This window comes from Pseudochaenichthys georgianus, unplaced genomic scaffold (assembly GCF_902827115.2).
Source record: "Pseudochaenichthys georgianus unplaced genomic scaffold, fPseGeo1.2 scaffold_705_arrow_ctg1, whole genome shotgun sequence".
Classification (NCBI taxonomy): domain Eukaryota; kingdom Metazoa; phylum Chordata; class Actinopteri; order Perciformes; family Channichthyidae; genus Pseudochaenichthys; species Pseudochaenichthys georgianus.
The window spans coordinates 26,938-44,925 of NW_027263259.1; the positions used below are offsets into that span (position 1 = coordinate 26,938).

Here is a 17,988-nt window from a genome sequence, read left to right on the forward strand (position 1 = left end):
GGCGCTTCAGACGGTTGACTTGGTAAGCTGAATTGTCTGTCTTTTTTAAATTTAGTTTTGAGCATATCTCTATACACTGGTCATAGCCTTAGGAGGCTCATTTATACAGAGATTAACACCAGAGGCTTTCATCAGTGTGAAATTACACATCACATCAAAGGGCAAACATCAAAGGCTAATTAGATTAGACAACAAAGGGCTCTGAGGGGCAGGGGTCAAAGAGACTATCTTATTCAATACATCAAAAGACCTATACAACAAAGTGACTGCCTGGGGCTAATCTAATTACTCCACTCTCGGGCAAGGATCAAATACCTTAACTATCTTAATCAATACATCAAAAGACCTATACAACAAAGGGGGTGCCTGGGGCTAATCTAATTGCAGTCTAATTACTCTACTCTCGGGGGCAAGGGTCAAATGCCTTAACTATCTTAATCAATACATCAAAAGACCTATACAACAAAGGGGGTGCCTGGGGCTAATCTAATTGCAGTCTAATTACTCCACTCTCGGGGGCAAGGGTCAAATACCTTAACTATCTTAATCAATACATCAAAAGACCTATACAACAAAGGGGGTGCCTGGGGCTAATCTAATTGCAGTCTAATTACTCCACTCTCAGGGTCAGGGGTCAAATACCTTAACTATCTTAATCAATACAACAAAGAACTACGCCAGGGGCCTTTCACGCTAATCTGATTACAGGATAATTACTCCACTCTCAGGGTCAGGGGTCAAATACCTTAACTATCTTAATCAATACAACAAAGAATTACGCCGGGGGGCCTTTCACGCCAATCTGACATCAAAGAATGGGAGGCGGGACATGGGAGGCGGGACTTAGCTCATTGGCCAATGGGAGACGGATTTAGCTCATTTGCATAATTGGGGGCGTGTCCACCTTTTTATGCATACTAATGTGATTGAAACAGCATCATTACTACTACTCAGGTGGACAACAGCACGACTCTTAACCAGTGCTCATATTTTGCTGGATTTGTAAATTAAACCGTTTATTAAGTTCACCAGATCAACTTCACAAGGTAGAGCAACCTTAACATTTTTGATGGGTTAGGTAGGGTTACTTTTCACAAAAGCAAATATTACTCTGAGGTTTGTGAAACGACATGTGACTTAAAAAAATGTAGAACCAGAAAAAACAAGCAAAAATATTTTTGGATCCAGATTCAGTTAAATCAGGAAAGACTTTGTTTGTATTTTTTGTTTATTGACATTTATTGACACATATGCCATATGATAAATGTTAAAATTAAAATCTTTTCAATTTACACACGGCATCTATTGCACGTCTGTCCGTCCTGGGAGAGGGATCCCTCCTCTGTTGCTCTTCCTGAGGTTTCTCCCATTCTTCCCTTTAAACTGTGGGTTTTCTCCGGAAGTTTTTCCTTGTACGATGTGAGGGTCTAAGGACAGAGGGTGTCGTATTGTCATACTGATATTCTGTACAAACTGTGAAGACCACTGAAACAAATGTAACATTTGTGATATTGGGCTATATAAATAAACATTGATTGATTGATGAATGAATATAATAATAATAATAATGGATTACATTTTTTTTATTTAGAGCCCTTTTACAGGTGCTCAAAGCGCTTTACAATTACATATTACACATATTAGACATGCAAATGTCATTACTGTGGACATTACCCACAGGAGCAAATGCGGGTGTGTCTTGCCCAAGGACACAACGGTGGCAGGCTTCAAACTGGAGTTCACCAACGCCCCTTGATCTGATGATCAACGCTCTAACCACTGCGCCAAAACTACACATATATATGCCCCAATTATGTGACCAGCTATTGAAATCAGTCGGAAGTCGCAACGGCTCATTTAAAAATAAACGTGGATTTGCGTAAAAAACTATTTTTTCGGGGTTCGGGTGTTTTGTTTGATTTTAAACAAAGTCTTGGCTTTCAGAATATGACATTTTTATTTCCAAAATCACACGATAAATACATTTTTGAAGCTTGTAAAGGGAAGATGACAGGCACCTCTCACTCGCCACTCTGCTGTTCCGCAGCGCCTGCCCCCCTCCCTCCGGCTGAAATTATGAATGTAAGCGTATAGTAATCATAGATAACACGGCAGGGTCCGTTACAGTTTGTTTTCATCGGATTTCAAATAAACAAAGTCTTGGCTTTCAGAATATTAAACTTGTTTCGGCAAATTCAAATGATAAATACAACTTTGAAGCTTGTAACGGCATAATTACAAGCGGAGAACGGAGTAATTGAACGTCACAGCAGGCATAACAACAGCCGAGGGTTTCCCCCGGGAAACAAACACAATACACACAAACGCAAAATTTCCCCCAGGAAACAAACACAATACACACAAAATGCAAAATTACAAACGCAAAATTACACACACACACACACACACACACACACACACACACACACACACACACACACACACACACACACACACACACACACACACACACACACACACACACACACACACACACACACACACACACACACACACACACACACACACACACACACACACACACACACACACACACACACACACACACACACACACACACACACACACACACACACACACACACACACACACACACTCGCTTGCTTCCCCCATACCAGTAATCCAAACGAAAATATCTTCCCTCCAGTGGCGGTGCCAGGGTATGGCTGGGGTAGGCTACAGCCATACCAAGAAATGGCTTACCCCCTAAACGCACCAAGCCCCCAGGAAGTGCGCCGGAGTCTGATGAGAATATTCGTTGTGGCCAAACGGCGGTACTACACTTCCGTTTGGTTGCTGGGCCCGGAAACACTTTTTCCCATTGACTTACATTGGGAAAGAGTGGTCTGTAACTCGTTGGATAATTTTTTTTAAACTAAATAAACTACCCAGTATGAACACTTGTATAGCCCTTATTAAAAACATTCGTTCCTCAAGTTGTAAAAATGTGCTAATAACGTTATTCTGAGAGTTATTTCCCTCGGCATTATGAACGCGCATCTAACCCACGGGACCGCGCTGCCCGGCACGTTCATGTTACGTGTTCAGTACTACATGCATTTCTCTTTACCCATGGATGCACAATAACAACGGACCATATCGGCTGTATGATTAAATCTTGTACTGTAAATGTTGTATTAAATAAAGTTAATATTACCGACGTAGATTAACGTTCCTATAGCTTCTTATTGCACTTGCAATTGTTTTAGTTACTTGTGGGACTTACTTAACATGAATAATCAGTTACTACTCCATCACATTTCAAAATAAATAGGCTATTGTTATTTTAACTCCACCACAGTAATCCATCATCAGCTTTACTTTTTAGATAAAGTTTTAACTCACAATTGATCATAACAGGCTTCAACATATACATTTTTATATATTACCAAATGGTTTCATGTACAACCCACACAAGTATCATGCTAAATGAAGCTCTGTTGCTTGGATATCACTAGATCCTGATGTCAGCGTAATATAAAAGTACATAACGATTGATGTGTAATTTAGCATAATTTACTAGCTAGCTGCTAACTGCCGCCTTGTTCATATAAATCCAATACCATGCTGTCATGAACGTGCAGTGCTGTTACGTGTATGCAAATTCACGTGCTTAATGTGAACGAGCCTTTTGGGCGGCGTGGTCAAAGTTGCGCATGCTCTATGAGTGCACATACGGGTACTTCTCAGGCATGCCGGGTAATCTGTGACGTTTCGCTCTCTCAAAAGTTGGGCCATTTTGTCATCATGCGCAATTGAGCAACTCTCATAGGAATGAATGAGGCCCCACCTCCCACGCTGTATCCAGTTCTTATTATACATCCATGAAACGCACCAGGAGCGTCTGCGCCGCGTTACGGCCGCGCCGCGTTACGGCCGCGCCGCGTTACGGCCGCGCCGCGTTACGGCCGCAAGGATCGCGGCCACTCTAGTCAATGGGTGCTATTCTACCACACGCGCCACGTTACGGCTCAGACGCGTCCCAGAAGCGGCTCGGCGCAGCGCTTCTCTAAAATTAGGATGAATCCTATTTTTGCCGCGGCGCAGCCAAGGTAAGGTCGGGCAGGCAGCCCCCCCCTCGCAGGAAGTGGAAAGGTGAGCATCCGGGCCAGGCCCATCCCCCACATATACTAATTTAGCAGACCCCCCTCCTTCATCACAACACCTCCACTACGATACGCACAATGGACGACGAGGTGTTCATAATGGAAGTGGAGAAACACACAATTTTATACGATGTAACCAATGCTTTTTACAAGGACAACATCAGAAAGGACAAGGCCTGGTTTTTAGTCGCTGCAGTTTGTGGAGTGGAAGGTAACAACTACATATTAATGTTTTAAAGTTAATTAATACTTGTAGGTACAGTACAGAGCCATTCAGTAGTTTAACATCTTGTGAAAGTCGTTAAAAAAACTGTTCAGTAAACTTGCATTTCACAATAAAGTAAGATCTTATTTCCTATATCAAGATTATAATATTATTATATTATTATTATTTTGTATTTATATTTTTATAAATATTGGTTTTTTAACTATACTTTATCTTGTGAATTTCGCCCAGGGATCAATACAGTTGTGTTTAACTCTTTATAATGATATTATATTTTTGTTTTATAATTTGTTTTTATTCATGTGTTATAACAACTACCAAAAATACTCTCAATAATGTTTAAATACAGTATGCTGTGGTGGAAAACCTTGCATTTATAGTCAGATAAATTGTGAGGACAGACAAGAATAATTTGGCAGTCATTTGTCAGACAAAACAATTTATTATAAATTGTATTACATACACAGACAAATATGTGAAATCATGTTATTAATCTGAATCTATTCTTTGTTTCAGTCGACATTTGCAAGGCACGATGGAAGTCACTCCGGGATGCTTTTGTTAAAAACAGGAAGAAATCTCTCCCAAGTGGATCTGCAGGTGGCACGCAAAAGGGCTGGAAGTATACAGACCTATTGTCCTTCCTTTTGCCCTATGTACAGCAAAGGAGGTATGTATGCACATATTTTAATTTATATAATTTTGTAATTTGTGATGATGTATTGCAAAGGGTATGAAAGACTTTATTTTAAATTACATAAATATGTTCCTATTGCATAAATGAATCCCAAGAAAAAAGGTTTTAATTATTTTCATGTTGTTTCTTTTCATATAATTCAAAAAGAAGCATCTACACCCCTGTCATTGGAAACAGAGGAACATGCCAGGACAGCATGTGGATCTCCAGCCCCACCACCTCTGGTACCCACAACCTCTGCCGAGAGGCAAAGGCCCTCTAGGTCCCGTAGCCCCAGGGATCCCATTTCCACACCAGCAGCGGCCCAGTGTTCCACACGGGACACAAGGAGGAGGCCACAGAGCACATACCTTGGAGAGCAGCTGATATCTCTACTGCAGGAACCTCCAACTGCACCACACATGCCAGACTCAGAATTAGAGGAGTCATACTACTTTGCTCTCAGTCTTGTGCCCATGTTGCAAAGACTGGACAAAGACAGAAAACATCAGGCAAAAATCTGTATTTTAAACACCTTCCACAACTTGGAAAGAAACACCCAACACCAGCAACATTGGCAGCCCATTGACCATCCCCCCGCCACTCAACATTCCATTCACACCTCCAGGCCAGTAGCCTTTCGGCCAAGTGTACCCCAACCCCCACGCGCCCAATCAACACCTACAAGGCCATCAGACATGCTGTCCTCCAGCAGTAGCTCAGCATGGCAGGAGTCTTTTTACGAACAATTGTAGTTGAGCAATTGAGTTCATTGTTTTTTTACTGTAAATAGTTACTTTTTTTGTGTTGATTGTTTATATTTAATGTTTCTGTTTAAAATGTTGTTTGGGGTGAAATTGTTAAAAATAAAACGTTTATTAAATTTGTGGTCAGTGATTTATTGTCTGTGAAATGTGCATTTTACCTCAGTGCAACAGCCAGTCTCTGCTTGGGTTCAATGGCAGCTCTGTAATTTGTGGATTGTCTGGTCCGTTCAGGGCCCAGGAGGGACAGCAGTTCATCCATCTGCTCTGCACTCATCCGAAAATATTGGTGATGTCGTTGGCTGTCCAGCCTCAGCTCAGCCACGAGGTGATGAAAATCACCTTGTTGTCTCCTTTGCTGGTTGAGGCGGTGCACCCAAAACCGGCTCCTTCTCCTCCCCCCATCCCCCCATAGTCTTTCAAGTAGGAGAATACATGCCAGCGTTCTCCTCCGGTTTACAGGCACTGTAAATTATATATATATAGAATAATTATGATGATGAATGCATATTTTCTTACCACTAAAATACAGCAACACATCTTTGATTCATGTCGTTTATAACTGGAATATTACAATTATTATTAACTGTGTCTGTAGTCTACAACACAACAAAATAGGAAATAACAACAATAAACACGATTTAAACAGACACAAACATAAACCATTTAACTACGTAGCCTACTTACTTGTAGAAGTACAAATGTCCAGGAAATATTCCAAAATCAACAACAACTGCGAGGCTAACATCATAGGAAGACATTTATACCAGATACAAAGGGAAGTAGGAACAGGAAGCACTTGGGGGAGTGGTAGAAGAGAACAGAGCATACAAGGATGCACAGCAGGATACAATTGGGACACTCTGGATTAAACTCATCACTGCATCTGATTGGAAAACATCCAAATGGCAATTGTGATGGTTGCCAATAACCAGAGACAATACATCATGTATTTTTTAGCTGCCCGGAATATACAAGGCAAAGACTCATTCTGAAAACTGCACTGGAACAACTCAACGCAAAACAAGCTGATATTCAAATTCCTCAAAAGCACTGGTTTGAGGACAAGGATTTCATATGAACATTTCATAACTCAACAGTAGGTGGCGATATATGCTCCAAGTGGAAGCGATTCGCCATTAAAGAGAAGAAGAAGAAGAAGAAGAAGAAGAAGAAGAAGAAGAAGAAGAAGAAGAAGAAGAAGAAGAACTGCGAGGCTGCACCATGGATGTATAATAAGAACTGGATACAGCGTGGGAGGCGGGGCCTCATTCATTCTTATGAGAGTTGGGCTGAAGTCGAATAGTCCATTTAGCTTAGAAACCTTCCTAAAGGAGTGAAATGACCCGGAAGTCCCTCAGTGGCAGCCATGATAAGTGCCGTTCGAATTCTCTAGAATGATGAGAATGATAGGAAAGGAGGTTTCAAACTTCCTTTATAACCTCCTTTAGCTTAGGAACCACTGGACCTCCCTAACCGACAGGAGAAGCGAAAATGCTGCCCCACAATGCCTTGCAGCCGCAGCATTTGCCGTCACTCAACAGTCGGCCGTTCACGGAAACAACCGATTATGACCGAGAAATGATATCATGAAAGTTACGGTGCTTATTAAGCATTTTAAAACATAGGTGGTAAGCTGCCAAAGTGCTTTGTTTTGAACGTTCATCAGTATTATAATCAAAAAGAGAAATATGAACGTTAGTTTTTACTGAAATTATCAAATAAAGTCAACATTTCACAGTCTTTACTGAGCTGTGTGGAGTTTGTTTAACTTTTAAAAGATGTTTGAATGGTGATATACACAGTGATAGATGTTAAGGACTAACGTTTATAATAAATACATTTGTATTGATTTTAAGATCTTTAGATCATACAATCATACGTATTGGGATCATTGGTATTAATGTGGACCGGAGGGAGAGGGTGACGAGCATAAGTTTCACTTTCCTTTTTTATTTCAATTCCAACTTTGGTCATGAAGAATATGTTTCTCTGTTGTCCACGTTCATAAAGCAAAGCAACAGCATCAGAGCACGGTGCAGAGTCTCTAGATGAGTTTACAGTAGTCCCTCGTTCTTATTAAACATCCATGTTGTAGTCCGCTGTATAGAAAACTGTAGTTTCCATAGTTCCCCCACAGCAGCAGACACATTGATGACGTCCGCTGGCGCATCATAAACACGTCGGATAGTGAAAGTGCATTCGGATTCTCTAAAGTACTGCAGTCTCTTCTCCTAAATCCTTTTGAATTCTCCTGTCCACTATCCCTTAACCCTGTGACGTTTCACTCAGAGGTCAATAGACGATAGGGTTAGAACTTAGGAGCTGATCTTTGGACTATTCGACTGCAGCCCAGGTCATTAGCGCATGATGATAAAATGGCCCAACTTTTGAAAGAGTGAAACGTCACAGATTAACCGGCATGCCTGAGAAGTACCCGTATGTGCGCTCATAGCGCATGCTCAACTTTAACCAACATGCTCGTTCACATCAAGCACGTCAATTTGCGTACACGTAACAGCACCGTGCGTTCATGACAGCATGGTAATGGTTTGTTATTATGCAGTTAGCAGCTAGCGGCTAGCTAGTAATTATGCTAATGTACACATCAATCGTTATGTACTTCTATTATGCTGTAACAGGATCTAGTGATATCCAACAGAGCTTCATTTAGCATGAAAGAATTAGTGCACTGTATATATATATATATATACACAGTGCAATAAACTTGTTAGTGCAATAAGAAGCTACAGGAACGTTAATCTACATCGGTAATATTAACTTTATTTAATACAACATTTACGGTACAAGATTTACATACAGCACATGTAGTATAATATTTTACAAATTATGAATTACAGCAAACATGTGCAATATATCCATTATTACAGATCCGTGGGCTGGCAGTAAGGCGATATGGGTCCGTTGTTATTGTGCATCCATGGGTAAAGAGAAACTCATGTAGTGCTGAACACGTAACATGAACGTGCCGGGCGGCGCGGTCCCGTGGGTTAGATGCGCGTTCATAATGCCGAGGGAAATAACTCTCAGAATAACGTTATTAGCACATTTGTACAACTTGAGGAATGAATGTTTTTAATAAGGGCTATACAAGTGTTCATACTGGGTTGTTTATTTAGTTTAAAAAAAATTATCCAACGAGTTACAGACCACTCTTTCCCCATGTAAGTCAATGGGAAAAAGTGTTTCCGGGCCTGGCAACCAAACGGATGTGCAGTACCGCCGTTTGGCCAGCACGAATATTTCCATCTGAGTCCGGCGCACTTCCTGGGGGCTTGGGCTGCACCAAGCCCCCAGGAAGTGCGCCGGACTCAGATGAGAATATTGCGCGACTATTCCACCAGACCCGCCGCGCCGCGCCGCGGCTCGAAGCGTCCCAGAAGCTCCTCGCTGCAAGGAATTTCTAAAATATAGGATGAATCCTATTTTTGACACGGCGCAGGCAGGAAGTGGAACGTTCATCCAACAACTGCGAGGCTGCACACACGACGCTCCGCTTCCGCCACGTTTTGAAATGCGCCTGGTGCAGGCCCGGACTGGCCATCGGGAGGACCGGGAGGTTTCCCGATGGCCTGGCCTGTTAAGTGGCCTGCTGGCCTGAGGATTTTTTTTTTATGTATGTATTGTAATGTATTGTAACGGAACGCTGCGCAAATGTGGGTCTGACTCTGCCTCACAGAGGGTGACTGGCTGCCTACATGATGTGGCCTGCCGACATGGCCACTTTCATACAGATCATACTAATGCCCTCGATTGGTCTCTGTGTGTCATTCAAACTCGGGAGTGTGTGTATGTGTGGCGCGGGTGAGATAAAGCGCGCGCACCGGTTACGTGTATTGTTGTTGTTAGCATCTGGTGCTAGCTAGCGGCGCTAACGGATTCATTCATAATGAGAGACTGATAACTACAGCTCAGGTGATGTAAAGGACTCTGAGTGTTTAAATAGTTAAGTTATCTCAGTGGGTCTCAAACGGTTTGGTCACCATTCATGTAAACACATATTTCCATTTGAGGGGGGAGTGATTAGTAAAATATGCATGCATAATACAAAAAAAACGTTAACTAGGTGAAAAAAGGTAAGATAAACTATTAAAACTTGTTGAGAGCTAAAGAGCTGCCTCAAATAGGAGCAGGAGGGAGAGGGGGGAGACAGGTGAGGCTGGTTCAGGAGCACAGACACACTCACAACTATAAATTAACCAAAAACAAATAAACAAGTTTCAATGTTTTTTCATATTGGATATGGTATTGGTTATGGCCATGTGTTTATGATTTTTTAAATGTATACAGTTATGTTTCATATGGGTGTAGTCTCTTTATTTCCCTGTCAAAATGCACCAGATTGATGCATTTAAGTCCAACATTTAAAAAAAAAATCTTTCCGGGGGAGCATGCCCCCGGACCCCCCTATAGGATTTGAGGTCCACCCCCACTTAAAATATGTTCACATGGGTTCCTAAATAGATTTGCGCATTTTTTAAAATAGTAACCCATGTCCATATGTTTATTTTTGGGTAGTAGATTTAGAGGGCTATCACTATGGGCAGCAACGCTGTAAAAGTTGACAAATAAATCCAGCAAAATGGCACAAAAAACTGGTAGTGGCCTGGCTGGGTGTATAATTCCCGGCCTGACTTATTGTCTTATGACACAGGAGGAGTCAGCGCAGCGCAGACGCTTCCGGTGGGATCAGGGGGTAAAGGTGTGATAATAGAACATTGATGCTGACACAAGTGTTATAACATCTAGCCAGATACTATAGGTATAAGCCATGTGCAGTGTGTTAAAAACTACACCTTATTATCTCATCTTCTCACTGGTAACCACCAGCAACAGTCCTCAGCAACACCACCCCTTACAATTATCAATTATTTCAGGGCTTTGATGATGAACAAGGAGGGAGGAGAAGAGATGTAAAATAGCTGACATTTAATCATCTTTATTATCATCAGGTGTAACAGATAGGTTGCTGGAGCTGGACTGATTATTGGATTACTGGATTTCTCAAAACGTGGAAGCTCATCGGATCGAATCACCATTTACCATTTTGACAATGATTCAATCCTAAAACTAGTGAAAAACATACACATTATGTTTTGTGTTAGATTCGAAAGCATGGTTTGTTATCCAGGTATCCAAGTAATATAATTAACAGTAGGTTTCTAAGCCTAGTCCACTCCAAACTTTGCACCTGTATCACATGCGTTACGGGGGATGATGATTCAGTGTTGCATTAGTAAACCCCACTGTGACTAGTCTGTGGTGCAGACACATGGAGGCTCTCAAGCATTGAACATTAGGTCATGTTGACCTAATGGTTGTGCATTTCACATGCAGCACTAGATTCCCAGGTGACAACAGCAAGACATGCAGAGTGTGAAGTGGATCCCGACCTCATTATAATATGATGATGCTTGGTGCTTAGCGGTGATGCGTGTTACATGATTTCCGGCCATTATCTGCACTGTAGTGCGAATTGGAAAAATTCAGCAGAGTATTGTATTCCTGGTTTTGTTCTGTTTGGATATGTTTTCATTATGTAGAATACATGGTTTTAACGCTACGTTGTAGAATGACAATAAATTAATAAATTATCCCTGAAACCTTGAAGTGCTCTCATAGTGGCTCTTGTCTCCCGATCTACAGCACTCAGCCTGTGGCTTCATTCTTACAAGCCGAGCGCATCAATGTGTCTTCTCAATGGTCATCTCATGGACCTTATTGTATGATGTGGACCCAATATAGAGAGCTTTCCTAGGTTTTTTCCAAAGAAATGACAAATCATTGACCCATATTATGAATTTGTTCTCAATGTGTGCATTTGCTTTACATGAATTTATAACTGGAGGCTACTCAATGATTCACCAATTATGATAATATCAGTATGTACCCTATACAGGTTGTATTTTACAACATTAAGATATGTAACTGAGATATTACATTACATTACATTACATTGCATTTAGCTGACGCTTTTATCCAAAGCGACTTACAATAAGTACATTCGACCAGGAAGACACAACCTTGAAGAAAACAGAATCATCAAGAACATCAGGTTTCATAGAGCCAAACATTTCAAGTGCCACTCAACTGGCTTTAGATAAGCCAGTCCTTTATTAGTATCTAAGTGCCCTGTTAGCAGTTCTTTATTAGTCATTCTATCGCTCGAAGTGGAGTCGAAAGAGATGAGTTTTCAGTCTGCGCCGGAAGATGTGCAGGCTTTCTGCCGTCCTGATGTCAATGGGGAGCTCATTCCACGATTTTGGAGCCAGGATAGCAAACCCACGTGTTTTTGCTGATGGGAACTTGGGTCCCCCTCGCAGCGAGGGTGCAGCGAGTCGTTTGGCTGATGCAGAGCGAAGTGCACGCGCTGGGGTGTACGGTTTAACCATGTCCTGGATGTAGGAAGGGCCAGATCCATTCGCAGCATGGTACGCAAGTACCAGTGTCTTGAAGTGAATTCTAGCAGTTACCGGAAGCCAGTGAAGGAAGCGGAGGAGCGGAGTGGTGTGGGAACATTTAGGAAGGTTGAAGACCAGACGAGCCGCTGCATTCTGAATGAGCTGCAGAGGTCGGATGGCACATGCAGGTAGACCAGCCAGGAGGGAGTTGCAGTAGTCTAGGCGTGAGGTGACGAGAGCCTGGACCAGAACCTGCGTCGATTTCTGGGTCAGCTGGGGGCGTATCTTCCTGATGTTGAAAAGCGTGTATCTGCAGCAGCGGGTTGTAGCAGCGATGTTTGCAGTGAAGGACAGGTTGTTATCCATGTTCAAACATAGATATATTCGTATGTTTGAACATGATGCCTGTTTTTCAGGATTCCTGAATGACAGCTGCTGACGTGATCTGAACATGTAAGCTGTGTGATAAATGCATCAGTGATGTTTGTGGGCAGCTTTGACTTAGGATCCTTAATGCAGTCAGTCATTGTGGACTTTAAATTATTCATATTACATTGATAGTAAATATTATGCAACATTCTGCCAAATGATCACTTCTTTTGACTCCTTCATATTTTAGGTCTTGAACCATGTTGAGCCAGCTGGTTTCTACCGATGCATTATTTTAGTATTCACACATGTGTATCAGGGTTTCCACTAGGATTTTTTCTCGACGGTCAAATGTCCGGGCAGATTTTATTTTACCGGACAAATTTGAAACTTACCGGTCATATTTCAATAATAATAATAATAGTTGTGTAGCAGAGTTTCCGTTAACAGGTAATTACCGGACTATGAGCAGATATGCTGATGTTTAAAACTCAGTTCACGGGGCTCATTTTGATATTGCTTCAGTTTATAATCGTAACAGATCGAAAAAAAATCAGATTAATTTTTCAATAAATGATTCCACAAACAACAAACAACATAATTATTACATTCAAACAAACTACTTGTAGTAGATAACGTACATTATTCAGAAGTTTACATCAACTTTGAATAATAACACGGGAGAAACGGATCCTCTCTTTTCCCCTCTCCCTCCCTCTCTCTCCTGACAGCAGTCAGTTTCTTAAGCAGCTCCTGCAGCGCGCTAAACAGAGGGCGGGGCTTCAGGTGATTCTGCAGAGCTGCGTGTCTCGGTCAGACTTAGCAGCTGATCTGATCTCTCTCTCGCGTCCGGTTATACTTCACTCGCGTTTATGTCCATATCGATCAGATCCAGCTCTCCTGATCGGCCTTTATAGAGAGCACCGATCAAACTATTAAGAGTGAATATCGGCCGATAATGACCGGCGGCCGATCGATCGGAGCCTCCCTAATTATTACCAGACATTTTGACCGTCAGGTTTTGAATTTACCGGTTTTTTATACATTTTACCAGCTAAAAACCGGTAATTACCGGCTAACGGAAACCCTGATGTGTATATGCCTATCATTTATGACTGTCTATGGATAAATTAATGTGCACTAAAGCTCTCCTATAATATATCTAGGCTGTAAGCAGAGATATAATTCGAATGTTATTCACATCCAACCCTGCTGTAGCTTAGGAGATCTACTTTACCTCTCAAGCACTGGAACTGCATAAACGCAAACATTATTTATGATAGTGCTCAACCCTAGCTCTTGCATGTGTCACACATGTATGACACAAAGCACAACAAGGTATTTAAAGTGAACATACTTACAAAGAAACAACAACACAAAGAAATAAATGATTTGACCTTTTAAAATAACATCCATCCTTATTTTAAGGTTATCATCTTATTTCACAGTCCTGCCTGCCTGTATGATATAATATAATGTTCTGTATCAGTTTCTTCCAACATTTCGAAGCTACAGTCCATGATAATTGCCCTGAATAAAATATTTAAACTTTAGACTCTGTGGCATGATCATTTGGCCATATTCCTTCATTAAATGCAAATCTCCCAGGCGTTTTGAGTATTCGTTGGACATGCACGTTTCTTCAGATTCAGCACGACATATTTGTTATTTGTCTTTTTCATTGGAGTGGAAAATAGAGTTCTGTGAGTTGGACCGTAACTTGGAAGAACAACATCATTTTTGATTGACAGTGAGTGACAGGTGAGCCGGAGAGGTACAAATAGATCCCCACTCAACAGGTTGTTCACAGCTTTTAAAGACCTATCCTTCGACAGAGACGTTTCTGTCACAACGTGGAAAAAAAGATTAATGTATTTCATTTTATCTTGACATTTTCCTTTGGTCCAGGAAGCTTACTAACTGACTTCAGCCTTATAGTTTCCACACAAACAAGGCTTTATCCTTTACAAAATGTTTTATTGCGTTCATCAAAGATGCATATCGTCTATATTGACACAGAGTTTATTGGGATTTTTATAGTGTTTTCATGCTTGGCACATATTTTTCTTCTGACTGACAGAGGCTCAGCTGTTGTGCATCTGAGCCTCTGTCAATGCATTTATCTTGTTCACTTTAATGGCCAGGAGCTATACTGCTGCTCTTTTTATTTATGTATTAGCTCAGAGCCTGCAAGGTATTCTTAAAATTCAACTCATCTTTTAGCCTTTAGGTTTAACTCTGCCTTAAGATTTCCATCACAGTGAAGACTGCTCTCAGTTTAAATCGTATCATGTCTCTTTAGGAAAGAAGAAAACACTACAAAACTCAAAAAATCTAATGTGTGTACTCTGCCTTTAAACAGTATACTTAAAACACGTTATCTTTTTGCTGTTTTGTCAAGGTCTTAACACACCCTGTAATTAGATGACCTGCTTTACCTGCCTGTTTGGTCAATGTCAATGTGTCAAGCTGTCGCCTCCTGGTCCGCTTTATGAAGAATTACTTTATTTAAGTCTGAGGGAGGGAAAAATATGTTTTTTATGTTTTCTTCTCTCCAAAAGTACAAAATAAGCTCAGATCGTTACCCCATGTCTGGTCCTGAATCAGTTGAGAGCGGACGACTGTTGCCTTGGGAAGTTAATGTCTGAGATACCTGATGAGTGGGGTCTATCACCAGATGTTTGTTTCAGACATCTTAGTTGCTCTCACATTCCAGGGATTCTGCCAGTGTATTGCAAGCCCAGAGCTAAATGTACTTCCTGTCAGCATACAAGATTGAAAAAAAATAAAATGCACATTTATGATGTCTTTTAAAATAAAGAGTGTTACTCAAGATTCTCACTTTTTAAAGGGATTTGTGTAGGTTTTGATCGGTGTGTGTGTGTGTGTGCGTGTGTGTGTGTGTGTGTGTGTGTGTGTGTGTGTGTGTGTGTGTGTGTGTGTGTGAGTGTGATTGCAAGTATGCATTTAACAGTAATATTACAGCTGTGTACAGTTTATTGGTCGGTTAACAAATGCTACCATTCGGTTTTGATTCCCACCTGCAGATTTTAGTAAAAGGGGTAGTCCTGAAATGTCTCACTTTAGGTTACCTTTAATGTGGACCGGCTAGTACCATAGTAACAAGACACTTTTGAACTCACCACTCTGCAGTTAGCTTTATCGCACTGTCTGAGTCCGTAACGTGCTAAAATCTGGCAAGAATATTAAGTAACACCCGTAATTGTACTGATTACAGATCTATTGTTGAATGTGACAAAGAAACAACTCAATGCGTTCGTCCCAGACAGGACTGGAGTGAGGCAGCAATCACAATTAGCTATACATTATTTAAAAAGAATCTCTAAATTATCGGAAAAAGTAAGTAAGTGTTGTTATGGGCCAAATTACGATGATTGTGCAGCTCTTTTTTAAACATATTAGGTCACTTCACATTTACTGAATGTACTTTCCAAAGAAAAAATTACGAGAAGAAAAAAAAAACCGTTTTGTGGTTGGTGATTTATTAGGACTCGGAAGCAGTTGATATGTATTTTATGAATTGATTGATTAATTTACTGATTGCGCAATATATACTTTTTTCAAGGGTAGTTTGCCAACCTTACAATTATGACATTTTATTAATTGTGGTCATTGCCATAGCCTTCTCTCTCCTCATATCAATAATTCTGTCTTGTCTATCTGATTAAGATGTATCACTAAATAAAACTCTTTTTGTGATTTCACCCAGATGTTTATTTTTCACCAAGTGACCATCACAGTCCCGGAGAATTTCACCCAGTGCACCACCCACGGCAGCTTTGTCCACCACTGGCAGGAGACCCTCTACAACATTTTCAACTTTGTGTGCCTCTTCCTCCTGCCTCTGGTCATCATGATCTTCTGTTACACACGAATCCTCATCGAGATATCCAGCCGCATGGCCCAAAATAACTGTAAGTGACCCGTTTTCTTTAAAATCTTTAAAAAGATAAAATATGTTTTCTGATACCCATGGAGCCGTGCATGACAAATATGGTGTTTTCTCCTCTTCCAGTGCTGTCTAGAGATATTCATCTCCGCCGCTCCCACAACAACATCCCCAAGGCTCGGATGAGGACTCTTAAGATGAGCATTGTCATCGTGACTTCATTCATCGTCTGCTGGACCCCGTACTACATGTTAGGCCTGTGGTATTGGTTATTTCCTGATAAAATGGAGGAAATGGTTTCTCATTCAATGACTCATATGCTGTTTATCTTTGGTCTCTTCAACGCCTGTCTGGACCCAATCACGTATGGTCTCTTCACCATTCATCTTCACAAGGGTCTTAAAAGATGTTGTCCAACTTTCACCAAACGGACTGAATTGGAAAACAACACTTGCCTTGTACAAATGAATCGCCTGTCGTCTCACAGGCAGATGGTGTCTAGTAGTCACAATACAGACACTGAAGGAAACCACAGCATGAAAAGGCCAATCATCCCAGTAAGCAAGATCTAATGGCTTGACGAATTGCAATGAAAGGAATGAAAGGAATATTCCAGCACTGAGTTTAGTCTTTCTCCAGATACAGCCAGTTGTATGATGTTGCTTAGAAAATATGAAGCTCCTTTCACAGAGAAATCAGTTTGTTTCAGTTGCAATGATGTAATCGATTGAGTATTATTGCTTTGCCTTGGTTTTCTCCTGCATCACTGATCAGATTTGACAAAAAGCTGCAGAGTGGTGCATGATGTATTTTCCCCCCTGTGATTGGCTGAGGGTCACCCTGTACATCACACAGAATATCTCACACACTGCTGATCCGATATTCCTATGAAGCTTAAGTGCTGGTGGGAAAAGAATCAGGCCCAAATGATGACAAATCTGCTTGAATTTCCTATAAATGGATTTAAAATGTCTTTCACAGATATTTTCTAGCATCTTTCGGATAAAAGTCCTTAAAAGGACTTTGATACACAGTTTGAAAGGCAGTCACACTCGTGGACACACACACATTTGGGCTTTACTAAGTGGATCTCAAAATATCCTGTAAGAAACAGCAGAAACAAATATGTGTGCATTTGATTTAAGATGATCAAAAATATAATATGCTGTCTGTTGTGTGGCTTCTCTTTTATGTTTACATGTTATGTGTAAATGTGTACATTGTTGTTTTATTGGGAGTTTTTGCTGCTGTTCATTGCTTATTGGAAACTGCTCTAGAATGTAATTTGTAATGTTGTGTTTGCGATATAAAAGACTGTGATTTTCTTTCATTACAAACGTTATGACATGAACATTATCGACCACAAAGGCCTTTTAAATAAATGTTTAGGCATACAATTCCATGTATTGAATGTACCTGTGCTGCATGTTATTGAAGTGCTATTGACTGTGAAATTGTCTAAGATCAATTCTGTATTTGCTGTGTTGCACAAAT

General features: G+C 40.9%; 1 protein-coding gene across 1 annotated transcript in view; it reads left to right on the top strand.

The window, feature by feature from the left end:
• Window positions 1-17,066, top strand: part of LOC117443911 (gonadotropin-releasing hormone II receptor-like) — a 28,342-nt gene extending 11,276 nt beyond the window's left edge. The window contains exons 2-3 of the mRNA XM_071202678.1: window positions 16,315-16,519; window positions 16,621-17,066. Coding sequence (XP_071058779.1) covers window positions 16,315-16,519; window positions 16,621-17,066 — 651 coding nt within the window. The remainder of the gene's footprint in view (window positions 1-16,314; window positions 16,520-16,620) is intronic.
• Window positions 17,067-17,988: the final 922 nt, after the last annotated feature.